This window comes from Vollenhovia emeryi, unplaced genomic scaffold, assembly GCF_000949405.1.
Source record: "Vollenhovia emeryi isolate VEMERY1.0 unplaced genomic scaffold, V.emery_V1.0 DF939147.1, whole genome shotgun sequence".
Taxonomy (NCBI): Eukaryota; Metazoa; Arthropoda; class Insecta; order Hymenoptera; family Formicidae; genus Vollenhovia; species Vollenhovia emeryi.
The window spans coordinates 1631368-1647985 of NW_011967219.1; the positions used below are offsets into that span (position 1 = coordinate 1631368).

At 45.2% G+C, this 16618-nt stretch overlaps 1 protein-coding gene across 2 annotated transcripts in view; it reads left to right on the plus strand.

Annotated features, from left to right (window-relative positions):
* Nucleotides 1-996: 996 nt before the first annotated feature.
* The window catches only part of LOC105566090 (growth/differentiation factor 11), a 25937-nt gene continuing 10315 nt past the window's right edge, over nt 997-16618 (plus strand). The window contains exons 1-2 of one of the 2 annotated variants that reach the window (XM_012019816.1): nt 997-1510; nt 1571-2056. In XM_012019816.1, the coding sequence (XP_011875206.1) occupies nt 1684-2056 (373 nt within the window). In that variant the 5' untranslated portion in view covers nt 997-1510; nt 1571-1683. Of the gene's footprint in view, nt 2057-16618 lie in introns of both variants that reach the window. The other variant, XM_012019815.1, reaches the window with a different exon arrangement.

Consider the following 16618-nt stretch of genomic DNA (forward strand, 5'->3'; position numbering starts at 1 on the left):
GTGGCGGCGGTGGCGGCGGTGGCGGCGGTAGCAGCGACGGCGACGACGACGGCGGTGGCAGAAAGGGTTGGGAGCGGGGAATAGCGAGGGAGGAGGAACGCGCAGGGGGACTCGTTGGCGGCGGGTGTAGGTATACGTTTGGCCCCTGCGACGCGAGTGCGTAAGATACTATACGGGAGAGAACACCGAGACGGAGAAAGACGCCGCGGCGTTCGCGCGAAGGAGGGAGACGGCGAGATAGCGGAGAGGATAGAGGGAGAGAGAGAAAGAGAAAGAAGGGGGAGGGAAGAAGAAAGAAGAAGAAGAGAGAGGAGGAGGCCTCCACCTCGGACATATATGCGGTGAGAATTCGCGCCTCCTGTCTCAGTGCTTGACAGGCCGGCAAGCTCTTAAGACCCATCGGGGTTCTACCAGTCCGTCATCTGAGCCGCTGCCCGCACCATCACGCACGATCGTCCTCCGCAATTGCTCCCCGCGGGATCCTCCATCCAACTTTCGGCGATCGGCGTCCTCGAACGAGGGTGAAGCGCGAGAGACTGGTACCGGCAGTAGTAACAACCCGGTGGTGTCAGCCGAGTCAGAATACCGGAAGTGGAGACAGGCGAAGAAAGGCCGTGGAGTCACGCGCGGCACGAACGAGGGAAGATACTGCCCGCGAAGGTCGAGATAGGACCAGTTCGGATTTGGCGCCATGACGTTCGAAGCGCGTTTCGTAGGGAACAGGATCTGTCACTGAGCGGTCACGCGCGTCACGGAGCGACAGCAGATTGGCGCTAAAGGCCCGAAGGTCACGAGGATGCAGCCGGTCGCGTGATTGTCCCAGGACACTTCGCACCAAGTCCCGCCGAGACACTCGAGTGCCTTGTGATTGGTGTGCGTGAGAACGGTTTTGGTGAACCTCGTAAAGTGGAGCGGACTGCTCAGAAAATATACTGGCGATTTTTCCCTCTCTCTTTTTTTCTCTCGCCCTCTGTCCCTCTCCTCCTTTCTCTCTCTCTCTCTCTCTCTCTCTCTCTCTCTCTCTCTCCCTCTCTCTCTCTCTCTCTCTTTTTCTCTCCCACTTTCTCGATTTGATCGCATCCTCCGCGTAATCGAGGAGGCTCGAGTTTTCCACGGCGTTCAATAAATTCGTGACATAGGAAGGAAGAAAGTGAAACTGGATCGTGCAGATCGCGATCGTGATCGAGGCCGGTCGCCTAGTTCCGGCGGAATACCGACTTCAAAGCACGATAAGGGGACCGGGCGGCTACTGGAAGTGGAGAACGTATGGTTGCGTAAGTTCAGGAAGAAGCTGGCGCTGCGAGATAAACGACGAAGAAAGAAACTTTCTTCGCGGATGAGATCGAAGCTCTGTGGAAAGAAGTAGAAGACGAGAGAGAAAGAGAGAGAGAGAGAGAGAGAGAGAGAGAGAGAGAGAGAGAGAGAGAGAAAGAGAGACAGAATAGAGGAACGCTGAAGAAAGAAGAGAAGGTTTTCTACAATCGCGAGGGAGGCTGTACAACGAAAGAGGGTAATTAATAGGAACGGTTGTACCAAGGGAAATTGAGAAAAACTGTAAACTCTTGTCTAGAGGAAAGACAGGAGGCTGGCGGGAAAAGACGATGCCATTGATCATCTGATCGTTCCTTTCGCGACGAAAGCCGATCGTAGAGCTTGATCCGACCAAGGGCGACCTTGAACAAGATGGTCACGAGGGCGCTGCTATTACTCTCGCTGGTCCTCCTCGGTGCCTTCGACGCGCCTGGCATCGAGAGAGCCCACGTCCGGCACTTGGCGATGGCCGGTAACGCCTGCAACGCCTGCAGGATGCACGAGGAGCTTCGCGCGCTCAGTTTAGAAGCGATCAAGGAGCAGATCCTGAACAAGCTCGGCCTGAAGCAGGCGCCGAACATGACGGGCCGGGCTCTGCCGAGGATCCCGCCGATCTCGAAGCTGATGGACATGTACGGGATGCAGGCCGACCAGCCGCAGCCTCTCGAGCCCGGTATCACGCACCACGAGGAGGTCGACGAATACGCCGCGAAGACGGAGAGTGTCTTTGCCTTGGCGCAGCCCCGTGAGTCTCTTCTTCCGTTTCCTTCCTCCTGCATACAGGGTGTCTCACGGCGAGGAACCGGGGCAGATACAGCTCATATGATGTCACTTCATTTTGCCATGTTACATTTTCCCACGTTTATCGTTTCTGAGATACAAATTGTCACGGTTCCTTGGGACACTTTTTCTTATTAAATTTAAAGAGATTTTCTACACATTTATTTTTTAGTTTTATATGCTTATTAATTAATTTTTGTTTATCTCTACGAGAGTAAGCTGGTGCGGGCATTTCATTCTCTACAGTTAATTTTTCTATCAAGTTCAGTAAAGATTTCAAGACCTAAACTTTTCGAAAGTAAACTTTACTTTAATATTCTTTAAACAGTTGATGTCTCATTGGCAATTCTCGACGTTTCCATCGGTCCATTAATCTTAAAAAAAAAATATAAAAAATACTAACTTAATTATACACATAGTTTAAACTTTAACGAAGTAGGTACAAGTAAGAAAAAAAACTCCAAAACCAAATGTCAAAACACCCGAGTTTTGAAATTCGTAGGAAGTCGTCATTATGCATGGTATTTAATTAATTATTCTCTCGCGCAGTGCAGAGCGCGCGGTATTGAAAATCTTTCGCAATCAATTATCAAACGCAACGTGTGTGCCGTGTCGCGATTTTTCTTTTTGCGCGATGTTTAGTCTGATGCACGATTGCAAAAACTGGTTGTGCATGCCTTAGTAAAAGGCAGTGCTATCCCAAAGATCTCGTGCCAGCCAGGCGCCACGGTTCGCGCAGAATTAATTACCGCGAGCGGTAATATTTCATACATGACACCGATCATGTTTTCCTTGGCAACGTCAAAATAAATTAACCTCAGCGACTCGGCGATCCGTCCAGCGTGACTCGCGTATATACACGCTTTTGCATGCAACATTGTACATACATTGAATTGCATCGTATCATCGCCGCTGATGAGGATCTTGTAACTTAATAGTGTCGAAGTAACAATTATATAACCGGCTCTCACATCCGACATCCGTTGCTGTTGACTCTACGCGATTTATCGCTGATGAATAGATACCGTATGGCCCAACTGTTAGACGCGTATCCCCTTTACTTATGTCCTCTTAAATTAAAAAAGTATATGACACGTATATATATTTTTATCTCGGAGAATCGCATAGATCTGTATATAATTGACGAATGAGCGAATGTTTCACCTTTTTCTTGGAATTTTTACAATGGGCAGAGCACAGCTTCTAAACTTTAGCGATCAATTTCAGAAATATATTCCCTATCTTGCATAGAGGAAAGCCCTCTAATATGAGATAGCAGGTTTTCAACACCCAACTTCAATCGCAGATCTTCTCTCGCAACGATTGCACGATCCAACAATGAATTTTCCAGACAGATTTCACCCCAAGGGCAATAAATTCATGGTGGAATCAACAGATGAGGCCTATAATTTAATGGAAACCACGTTATCTCGTATTAGGAGCCTATCTCATAATAGGGGGACTTGCCTCTATCAAAGAGTATGGAATCCGTAGATCCCGGATCGGAGGTTTCTCTATCTCTCGGTCCCTGCTGGGTAACTGCCGGAATTGAATTGAGGAGGATTATCGTCGCTTACGCACGAACCACGCGGGGATAAATATTTCAGCAATTAATCCTGGACGCCGTGTCCGCGCAAGCTCGCCCAAAAGATACGTGCCCGCGGTCACGAATCGCTGGCCGGGATGAGAGGAGCGGGAGAGTGATTATCCGAGGATGCAAGGCGCACGGTGGCAATATCGGATGCAATCGGCAGGTTATTATTACGCGATTTATCGCCGATTGCTTCCACAAGGCGCGCCAAAAGTTAGAAACCAAAGACGACAATCGTAGACCAAGGAGGCCAAGGATACCGCGCGTTTTCGGGGACACCCTGTATGCGCTCCGTGCATAATATACACTTGTTAAGGAGCAGAAGGAGCTCCAAACGGTCCGCCGCCGCACGAGTCCCTCGGGCGAAACTGTCTTCGAGCCACTTGCCGCTAAGCACGTAATAGTGGCGGTAGAACCGCAACCTGTTATTAAGGCCCCCGTGTTCGCGAAAAAAGAGAGAGAGAGAGAGAGAGAGGGGGGGAGAGAAAGAGAGAGAGAGAGAGAGAGAAACGAAAAAAGAAAAAAGAGAAAGGGGAAGAAACAAAATAAGATCAACGACCTGCTTAGGAACTCGGATCGGGGCGAGGGAGACCGATCGTGGGTCTCGCTAACCGCGAGACTGGCGTGCTTTCTTTCTGGGCGAATCTGAATTTTTTATAGGCGTAATATGCCCCGAGCACGACGGCGAGTTCACCGGCGCGGCACCGGCCGCATTGTGGGCGATTATCGCATATCGCGCGATTACAGACACTTTCGCATTCCGATAAAGCGTTGACTTATTATTATCTATATCGCGTCAATTATAGCTTTATTTTCCAGCGCTGCAATCGGGATACGTGAGACTCGGGATCGACGTTTGTGCAGCGTTATATTGCACATCGCCGTCGCATCGGGCCGATTACTAATTACGAATGTCGAAGGCTCGTACGCGAGCGATGACAAGGCGTTACTTGCTCTTTTTTTTTCTTTTTAAGCAAAGGATAAGCCACGGAGAAGTGAATCGGTTGGACAACTTTGTTACGAAGAAATTAAAATGGCGATACAAAATTTATTATTATTTTTTCTTCTATTTTTTTCTGTCACATAGATGATTCTATTACAAGGCGTGAAGATAATCGCAGTATTTTGAAATTAAAAGTGAAAAGCTTCTAAAGATAAGTTGCAAAAATGTTTCTTGAAATACGTTTTATGATTAAAATAAAATTGTTTATTAAGTATTTATCAAAGAGTAAATTCCGCTAAAAAGTAAAGAAGGTAAAGAAAGAAGAGTATTTGATTTAATTTGCTCATCTAAAAAAAAAATGTGGTCATTGTACTGTTTATAGATCGCATTCATTTGAAACTAGCTTCTACGCGCTATTCTATACGTTTCAAGCCCTTTATAAGTCATCGCGTCTTCCATTGTACATGCTAAATTACGGCAATCGACGCCGTACGATTTGCTTCCTAAACTGATCTTGCCGCAGTCTTGCAACAGTCGAAAATAAGTGTGCATATATTTAGCATTGCGTAGATAACAAAAGTTCAAAAGTTACGCCCACTGCTCAGCAATATCGGTGAGATTAATAGCCGGAACGATTTAATGAAAAAAAAGGAAGAAAAATAAAAGTGCATGTACTTCTGATAATGTCTGGTGCTCTTAACGAGCAGTGCGTGAGTACAGTGCGTAACACGCGTGACCTGCGCTCGAAAGCGCCAGGTCTTGGTCGCTGTCGGTGTCGTCTCAAGTACTTGGAATAGAATTTGGAATAGAAAATAGCGCCAAAAGAGTGAGCCGAAAGAAAGAATGGCGAACTGGTATCGCACTCGCCGCGGGTTATCGGGGACGACCTCTTGTCTCTCCGTCCGATCATCTCGGTCCCCGCTGCGGGGAACAATTTTTGAAAATCCGTACATGCGAATTTTCTCCCACCTCGTATGTTCGCTCTTGCCTTTCTGTATTCATCTCCGTCGTCGCTTTGCGAAAATCTTCGTCTGGTTTTGGGACGGCGTCGTTGACGCAAGATATTCTAACATTTCTTAAGTAAACTTACAACTTCTTTAAGAGTAAACTCTTAGATTTGACGGATTAAAAAATTTTAATTTCATTTAAAGTACGTTTTCCCAAGGGCAGAAAGTTACAGTAAGTATCATTGCATAGATTTTAGTACATATCATTCCTTTGCTCTAATAATGCGTCACTGCACATATTCAGGAGCGAAAGCTACAAACTCTCGCATGATAGCCTATTTCCGAAATTTATCATAAAACCTCGGACAACTTTTCTGACCACCACTGTACACATGATGCGTCAGCGTATCAATTTTTATACATATATGTGCATTCCATCCGATGCATTCGTCTATCATTGTCTTGTTCAATTTTCTTTTCTTTACTATTTTTCGTTCGCTCCTATCCCTAACGCATTTTTTCCACTAATTATTAATTTCTTATCATTGCAACGTGATTCGCTTTCTCGTCTCGTTCTCAAAAACGCATAATTAAAAGAAAGAAGTTTTTTTTACATTATTGCTTTCTATTATACCGTTCTTTTCAATTATTCCTTCATCCCTCGATCATTCTCGATCTCCCTACACTCTTCTTACGCTTCTGTGCCTCCTCTGTCGCAATTTTTCCGTGATTTTTCACGTGTCGTTTTCTCTGTATCTTGATGTATGTCTTCTTTGGCGAAACGACCAGTGGCTTTTTGCCCAATGTCCTCGAGAGATCGGCCGATCTCTCGATTGCCTCTTGTCGCATGATCAGATTGTAAGTACGCGGGTACACGCAGACATATGTACGTATATATGTACGTTATAAATGTAGCGAAGCATGATAAGTCATTGCTCACCGATGATCAACGCAAATCAGCGCTTTAAGGCAGTTTAAGGAGTTAGTTCGCAACAGTTTGAGAAGCTTCTTCTAAGTTCTCTTCTGAGAAACATTATCATTGATTGTGGAGGCAATTATTTTTAGCTTACATTTTTTGCAGCTTTTTGATCGGAGCTCAATTAAAAGAAATTTGCTTTTCACATCCAATCATCATAATTTGCCATATTATTATTAAAAGTCGTGAAATACGGAAAACTTTGACTGATAAAAATCTTTATCTAAATTCAAAAAAGTCAGTGATATAAAAAAATATTCTAAATTCTATTAAATGCGTATAACACGCAAGTTTCTTGAAATCTATTACACAATTAACAAATTGTGACATTAAAACTCTATATACGGCAGAACGTGTAGCGGGTCTGAAAAATTCATTATAATAAAGACTCGCTCCGTCTCTTTGTAGTCACCGCCGCACCACTCCGATGACACTGGCCAAAGTTATTCCTGCAGGAAATATAGCGCGCACGCTGGCCCGACAGTCGCTGCAGGCGCGATTGATTAACTGCCTTTTAAATGTTTTTCTCGCATGTATCGCCGCGGCGCATATTTGAACAATGCGATACCAATTAAAGATACGGGACCAATTAAGTGCATAAAAATTCAATGACACGTACGTCGCCCTGTGCAAATAAAGTTGATAAATTTCAATGTCATAATTAGCAGTGACGGATCTATTTTCAGAAAAAGGACTTGCCACCTCCAATTTGAGATATTACATTGAAGTGTTACATTTCGTGTACCTAGGCACGCGGGGGTAAGGAAACTCAGATCACGCTAGATGTGTTAGCATTGTCGCGGTTTGTTTAACCGTAAAGAGCGGAAACGTGTCAATATATTAAACGCGAAACATACAAAGGATCAAACCTGGACTTCTCCAAACGGACAACAATGTTGTCTTTATAATAAAATTTATTACAAAGAATCCGAATGATTTTTCAGTATTTTAATAAAAATAGTTTTTAAAATATTTTCCATAATATCCTCGAGACGAGAGCAGAGAGGAATCGCAGATCAATTCGCAAATTCGAGATGGAGACCCGTCAATCTCCGTCTAGTGCTCCTTAGAATTAAGTATGGACATTAAGTATAGGCCTGTCGAATACCTAGACGCGAGAGATCACCAAGACTCGCAAATGCATACGTGTGCGAACGACGAACCGGCCTCCATCCGCAACGAAGGTCACGGCCGGTGCACAGCCTAGGTCAGGCCCATTGCCCATTATCGCGTTAAAGTTGTCTGTAGGTGACTGGCGGCGGTTAGGACCATATTATATTGGGAGCCTAGTCCATGACTTAGCGCCCGGAGCTACTCTAGGACGGCAATTTACTCTAGCCAGCTGGAGCGACGATTATTGAAAGCGGCGGGGCAACTCGAAATTCACAGAGGGGAAGACGATCGCCATAAAGGAGAAGATTACAGAATTAAATTTTATTGAAATGTTTTTACACGAATTGTTACCGAGCTGTTCAAGACATAATCGGCACGACTGAGTCGCGCAAGGAGTTTTGTCTTCATATTTTATACAAACAAACTAATGATTTCTAACACGTAATATATTATCGACGTATTACCTCCCAAAAAATTAATCGTGAAAGATGATATTCTTAATTTGAAGTGAAACAACATCGGTTGTAGACTCCTCTAACGTTTTTTTCTTTATTTTAACGAGTAATAAATGTCGCAAGTCGTTTATAAAAAGTGATTCCATCATGCGTGTGTCGCATAATTATGAAAGAGATAGCGCGTATCTAATTTATTATATTTACACGCTGGATTTCTCTATCAACTCTCCACGTGGAACTCGAAATCAAACTTGTAGCTTTTTATTGTAATTATCGTACAGTATAACGATATGTTCACGAAAGAACGCTTATCACGAGACACGGTAGTGTCTCGCGCCAAGTGTAAGCGCAGCTAGTGTATAAGTACGCCAGGTTTATCGATGTCATTTTCTATTCTTATTATCTATATTCGAGTATAACACTTCGCAATTCGACAATTAATCGGGAGCGTGACCCTTACTGCAATTAAGAATTACTGAATACATCGCTGTAGGTGATAATTAAAACATTAAAAAAAAAAACATTTCTCCTCTTCGCATACTTTTACCAGACATGTCTGCTATCGCAGAACGTTTCCGCGAATTGTACTGACTGCTGCGTCATGTTGACACAATGTAATCTCCCTTTCGGCGCACAATATTTTATTTTGTATCTTTTCATTGCTAGCTATATTTGTTTTCAGTAAACACTTTGCACTTATATTGTGGCCAAAACTGAGAAAATGTTATAATCTTTTTGATTAGCTCTATTCAATTTGCAATCTGTTTCTGCAGGTCTTTTAACATACTGGAATAAACAACAAAATATACCGCGATGGCTTGTAATTTCTGTAACACTTGACATAGAGGACAATCCCCTATTATGAGACAGGATCCTACTATGCGATAGCGGAGTTTCTGGTAAATTAATAGGCATTATCGATTGATCCCACCGTGAATTTAATAACAAATTAAATTTGTTTAGTGAAAAATTCACTGTTAGATTGTATAGTCGTTGCGAAAGAAGATTTGTGATTGAATTTGAATATTAGGAGAGAAAACCTGCTATCTTATCTGTGATAGAAGACTTTTCTCTATGTATAATGGAAATGACGTTGCTTAACCATGAAATTAGAGGATCCTGTTTCTTTGATTAAATCTTAACAAATGGAAACGAATCCAAAGGATCTGACATAGGATCGAATTTATTGTCTTGTAGGACGCGACTATTCCTTGTCATTCCTTCTTCTTCGCTTCGCAAGTCGTGAATTCAACCTCCTCCGTTCCCCCCCGGCTGCCATTCTACGTTGTGCATCAGTCCGTTCCGACAAAATTAGCAAATCTGCAATAGATACATATCCGATGAATAATGATAGCTCAGATAGTGCCACTGCGGTCAGCATACTCGCAGACAGGCGCCGTGTCTTCGACGGTTCTCATTCGCCGCGCACCTTGTTCTTCCTCGCTCGCAACATCGATATCGCGCGGATCCCAATTTCTCGGAAGTAGAAAACTTTGATGGTAGTCTTAGGCCTGGTGTATAATTTTGTATCTTTTTGGATCCCGACGGACGTAACATCGGGAACCACGAATGATCGTTGCGCTGTCCCGATAATTGGAGCAAGGTGCATTTTTATTTGCAACAAAATTGTACTCGCAAAATTGTAATTTAGAAAAATTATGGTCTTGTATGGAATTCGTTTGGACAAAGCGATCCTCTATTCCGCGACGTTTCGCTTTTCGAAAATTTATGATTGATTTCGACGAGAATTTAATGGATTTGTCAAAGTCGATAAATCAACATCGATGAGAAGCGCTAGGAACGATCTATGAGTAATTCTTGCAGAGAAAACCACTTGGTCGTGTTCCTGACTCTATGCAAGCGAGTATTAAAAGTATAAATATCACCGTCGCACGGTGAATGCATTTAAGGGCTACTACTGTTACGTAAAGCCCGATATATGTCGCATGAGCGCTCGTATGTAATATCAGATTGGATTTAATTACCAGGAACTATACCAGAAATATTGTTATTAGAATTCAGTGTTGTAGATAATGCAACGTGGTCATCGGGTTGTAATTTAAAATGTAACTAAATCGCACTTTTGATCACACTTGATCGCCTTACATCAATTTTCGAAAAGAAATTGGGACACGTGACTCGAATCGCAAAAGATCCTCGCTTATACGTCGATATACTGAATTTTAGAAAAACGAGCAAAAATTACAGCGCAACCCTTAAATGTGTTGCTATACAAATCCGCAGTACTTTCTGGACAGTTGTGGTAGATACCGATTAGTTTAAACGATAACGTAACAGATCGCTTTAATTAGTCTTTCTTGATTTTTTCATACTGAGATTAATTTTTATTGAGAACGTTTTTAATTTTGAATAAAGAAGCATTTGCCATGCAGCGACACACGACGCCTCATTCTGCTGGTCAATTCTGTATCTTATGCCTTAACGGCACACGGTACTATTTTTCCTACTGGATTGCTTACGAGAGCCAATCAGGATTTAGCCTTACGTCACCTGATCTAAAACTCTGCATCCTTATTGGTTCTCGCAAGCAATCCAGTAGGGAAAATAGTATCGTGTACCGTTGGCTTCACACTACAGTGAAAGTGCTACAAGCAAGTAGCCTTGTCTCTTTCTAACGGTCCCCTTAAAAAGCGGCAAAGCCGCTCACTTTTACCATTTTCCCTATGTTGCAAGATACAGAATTCACCCCCTGATCTGCGGCGGCAATTGAAATCCCTACAACTTCCCTCTGAGAGAACTTCCCCCGTTCGTTATCCAACAGATTTACCTCGACCGAGAAGACAATCAAGGTGCAAGAAGAAGAGGCGTTTCTAATTCTTTTTTTTTTCGTCCCCCGGCGCGCTAGTAGCCCTCCGTCCCCCGTAAGAAGGGGCGCGCGCGCATAAACGCACGCGATGCCGCAAGGCGCATAAGGCAGGCCCTTTCGAGGGGGAGAAATAAAGGCGAAAGAAGTAGCGGGAATCGGACAAGGGGACGAAGGAGAGAAACGAGCCGGGGAGAGGGGGGAGAGAGAGAGAGAGAGAGAAAGAGAGAGGGAACGAGTACGCGTGACCCAAATGCGAATTTTATCGAGTTACGCTGTTATACTGTCGAAGTGCAGTCGCAATTGCGGGCCGCCTGCGTCACGCGATGCAGATTACTCGGAGACGGCAGTTTTTACGTCCGGTCTCGCCCGGCCGGTGGTGGGCCCCCCGGAAGGTGATCCCACGGTGAAGCGTGTTTTACGGGGTGTGTTGCGAGCGAGCGCGCCACCGGAAACAAACGACAAGTAGCTTTGCAGATAGGTAGCGCCGGCCCCCCTCAGACCTCCCCCCCCCTCCCCCACGTACGCGCGAGGAATTACAATTGTTATCGACTCGCGATTCCCGGTAATCACTTTAAGGGGATGCTGGAGCGATTCTGCCCTTTTGGTGCACCTTTCGCTCTTAGAACTGCCGATTCGTGAAAACATTTGTGTAACATACAAATTACGTGGCTTTTGCGTACAGGCCGACAGTGTTCGGACTAAATGAGAAAACAGCGTAGTATTGTTGAAACTCGATCGACGTCGGGCTGATTCCGGAAGTTCGAGACACGCGACGGTAAAACGTCTCTCGCTTCTGACTCGAGATGAAAGACATTGAAGCGCCCTCGGGGTCTTTTTCAGAAAAATATACGGGATACGGAGACGCCACAGGTGAGCTCTCGTAGATCAGATTTGGAGATCTCCGACGTACGTGGGCGGTAATTGGGTCTCCATCGCGTTGCGTCTCTACCGAACGCGAATGCGTTCTTTACGCGACAAAATCCGCGAAGGGTCGTTCACCCCCGCGCCCTACGGGCTCGCAGGATCATTAGTGCAATTAGGTATTCCCAAGTCGAAGTTAGAGGGCACGTTATCGAGCGGCTTTAGGCGCAACGAGACGGCATAGGGGGTGGGATGAGACGGGACGTAGATACGACATTGCGTTACAACATTAATTTCGGGGTTCAACGCTCCTGGCGAGCGGATGAGTGTGCGTACACAGACGTTTTCGTGTAGACACGCGCAAAGCCCTCCTCTCGGCGCTGCCCCCGGTTGTTTAGTCGGATTGGATGTGTTAGGCCGACGTCTCGTTTGCGAAAACCCGTTCCTTTCAACGCTCCGGGCGCAAACGACCCCGTCGCGAGATTAAATCAATTGGACGTAGAAATGCCGCCAAGTCGCGTGATAAATTAGCGAGATTTAACGCCGTTGTAATTCTCGCGTTTGATACACGTGCACTTTCCCCGACCTTTTCGTAGCAAAATCGCATCTGTCGTGGGTAGCGCGACGTAGATTTACGGATCGCAAGGGTCAATTCGAGGGATCGCATTTTTCGGTTCTGTCTCAAGGCCGGAGACGCCACTTTTGCATCCTCACGCGACACCGCTGTCCACCGATCCCTCTTCGTTCCTTCCTGTTGCTCGTCTTCGCGCTTGAAGGTCGGACAAGGGGGAGGCGCCGTAACGAGCCACTACGTCGACATCGGGCGGAAAAAACGGAAAGAAAGACCGTTAGGACGGGAAAGATGGCTTATTTTCGTCCAGACGAGGCTACAGACCGTCTGGCGCGAGAGATTTCGGACTATATTTAAAGTCGCGGGCAGGAAAAAAAACGCCCCCCTCACGCCAAAAAATCACGAGTCGCGCGAGAGCGACTGAAGCTTACCGTTGTCAGATGTATCGGGGAAGAATACAAGAGTGAGAAATTCACATCGCTCTGTGGAATCATGATTTTTCTGTTACAACAATCGCTTCACTTCGGAAAAATCCAAGGATCTCGTAAACATAACTACGACTTGTTAAAAGTAATCTCCTCCGCTTCTCAGGGCACACACTTTTGCATAAGGAATTTGATTGGTTCATTTCCGTATGGACCAATAAATTTCTTTATGCGCACAACGCTTATGCACTTATGCAAAAGTGTGTGCTCCCAGGTTCACGCGGCGTGTCCACGTTTGACAATTTCTCTCGCGGTGTCCGGCGAATTTGGTTATCCGTCACTTCTCGAGACGCGCGCGTTTTCGAACGCACGTGACGAAACGCGACGCGGATTCTTCAAGCCGGTGTGATCTCGCGGCAGACACAAATAAATGCGCGCCGTGAATGTGACAGTCGGCGGCGCGGGCAGTAGACAGGGGTGGGAAAGGTAAACGACAAAAAGAAGGAAGCGCGCGGGGTGAAGACAATAAAGCCAAAGCATTAAGTACATCGTGCTTCAGCGCTTGAGATAAATTTAGATTTTAGCGAACGGAGGTCACTCGCATTGCACACACGTTGCAGAACAAACGTAGAAAGACTTTCTCGCCTGCGCGACGCGAACTTCGAGATCCGAGGGATCGGTAAGATCGACGTGTCTCGTCGTTCAACGGGATCGTAGTCCGCGTGACGATGCGCAACGATGCGTAAGCGGATGGAATAAATAGTTTGAAAGAATGACCGATTCGACGTAGGAAATACTGGTACGTCGCACCACTGTCGATCGTTTGATAACGTTATTTCACGCGCTTCTCATGATTAAATCTCGTTCGAAGGGTTTGTTGCGAAAAGGGGATGTCTGATGAAATTTTTCACCAAGTACAACCCATCGCTCGTTTAATGTCTATCAGTCTAGCGTAGATATTTCTCTCTCTCTCTCTCTCTCTCTCTCTCTCTGTTTCGTTCTCCTTCTCTCTTTCTACGTAATGGTCGCTAAATGCGGAACCGCGATCGTGCTTTGTCGACGGAAGGCTGGTCGCGTCGTAGAAGCGCGTCGGAATAAGCGGGAAAATAAGACAGGAGAGCCGTTCAAACGGGTGGAAATCATGGAAAACAACGATGATACCGCGGTGTCGTGGCCCTGCCTATAAATAAAGCGAAGAAATAATTGTGATACGGAACGATCTCGCGCCAACCGCACCATGGTCCCCCTCCTCGTCCACCCGGGACGCATCCCTGATGCACTTTTCACCGCTATCGGCCGATTCTTTCGTTCTCTCTCTCTCTCTCTCTTTCTCTCTCTCTCTCTCTTCCTCCCTCCCTCCTCTCTCTCTCTCTCTCTCTCTCTCTCTCTCTCTCTCTCCCCCCCTTTCTCTCTCTCTCTCTTCAGGCTACAGCCGTACGTGAGGGCGGCGACGACGTTTAAAAATATCGCACGCCAAATCGTCCATCGTCACGACACGGCCGCGTGTACTGCCGTGGGCACTTTAGATATTCAGACTGTTTCGGCGAAACAGCCCTATATGCTAATAATTTGTCCCGCTGCACGGTTAAGTATATCATTCGCACATTTTCCTGCGCATCGAATTTTCACAGCGCCAACAATGCCGATCTAAAATTCGATTTCAGCCGACAGAAAAAAGTCGATTTCAGCCGACAGAAACGTGATTGGGACATTTATATAAGCTACTCTTGTCTCAATATAGTATAAGTCAATCTTCTTTTAATTCGACAGAGAAGAATAAGAATTATTGATTTCATTTTAATATTGTCTTATTTTCATACTAAATGAGGTTGTGAGAAATATAAATGCGTCAAGAATATTTTTCGTCTCGGTAACAGAAATCCTTTCCGAGGGTGCGAAGATCGGGGGAGGCGGCAGGGCTCGCGATAAAATTTATCACGATCCAAGTGCGAGACGCAACGAATTGTTAAAGACTCTGGAGTCGGAGATATCGACGATCGTGCGTTCTTTGGAAATATCTATTATGCAAATCCTCTCGCGCGCATCAGCTCTTACCTTTCGGCCCGGTAAAACGATTCGTCGGTTTATATATTCGTGTCTCCCTCCCCTGGGGGAAGCAACGATCGCCGTTCGTGGATCGTCTACCCGCGTGAGAGGTGTTTCGACTGTCAAACTTTCTCCCGGCAAATTTTAAAACGCGAAGGGCGCGTGCGCGGCAGGACGGGACGGGCACGTCCGTAATCGTAAAGTTGACGTGATTAATAATAATTACTCCCAGAGGGGAGGGGGGGGGGTGGATCGGGTAGACGGCGTGACGGGTAGACGGTAGCATCACGACAGGGTAGATGTCTACGGATACACGGTAGATGCGAGTCCGCGCGCGCGTCAGACGATCGTTGCGGAGGACGGGACAGCTGACGGGTGACAGTGACAGTGACGGTGAATAAAAGCGAGACGAGGGTAGAACGCGGCGAGGGGTAGCGGGTGGGTATGGGGATGGTAATCGAATTATTCGAGTGCTCGAAAACGGAGAGCCGCTCGGCAAGGTTAATCGCGGCGTCCGTCGCGGTGTTCTCTCATAAAACGTTAACGAAAATAAACCACGTTCCGGGCGGCGTCACGCAAATCTCGCTGAATTTCCATGCAAAATTGAGGAAAGTCGTAGGCCCGCTTCTACCTCCGTGCGTGGCGTACAATGAGAGAGAGAGTTCCGACCGAGGGACTTGGACGCCGCGGCACAGGCGAATAAATTTCCCGCGTTTACGTTTCCCATTACTTTCTTTTGCAAATTAAGGGGATCCTAAAGCCGTCCGTTTTATCGACATTCTTTGGTACAAGTAATCTTTTAATTTGCTTTATAGAAATGCAAAACTCTCTTACGGAATTAAAGTGCGCAGCCAACTCTAGACTACGCTGGTCGACTTTATATAAAAAACGAAACGAAATAAAAAATTTTACTAATTTTTTGTACATTCGACGACAATATTTGCTTGGTACAAGAATTCTACAATAAATATATACAATAATATATACAAAACGAGACTAGCGTACTCTGGGGCCAACATATAAGAACAATATCGTGCAATTATCAATCACATCCCGACTAGAAATTGGCTTGATGTATTTTAAAGACCTGGCCAGGTATTTCTAAGGCATGCCTTCTTATGGTCAACCTGATTAGGTTCTTATTATGACCCTATCGGGGTACGATAGCACAGTCAAAAGTAAAGTTTAATCAAGTAATCTGATTATGCCTCGTCGGAAAAAGTAATTATATACGCAGAATTTCATAAGAATACATGAACAGGTCCCGATCAGGACAACGTTAATTTGAATAATAGCTAAAGCACTAGACCACTCGCTGCCGCGACGTGGCGACCGCGCTTTAGGCTTTCTCGTAATTAAAAATCATCCCGCATTAGTGTAATAGGCGAGCCGATACGATCCGATATCGAGTTGTCACGAGGTGCGACAGTAAAGTTACTGAATATGCAGGATTACTATAAAATTTAACATAATTTAAGAATCAGTTGAAAAATAAAAAATTTTTAAACAGACACCTATCAGATCCTTATCAGCAGAGGAAAGTTTCCTATTGTCTCACAATAGGGGACACTTCCTCTAATTGTTTTGATAATAAAATCGTTTTAAACATTATAATTTTCGATTTAAAAATATGTTATTTTCTATCCGATACTGTTTTCTTTCCATTCAAGAATATACAGGGTGGTCTAAAAGTTCCGGAACGGTTGAATATCCCGAGAAATTGTGGGTGGATCGGAAAACGGAAAAATACGTATTTCCTATTTTTGAAAGAG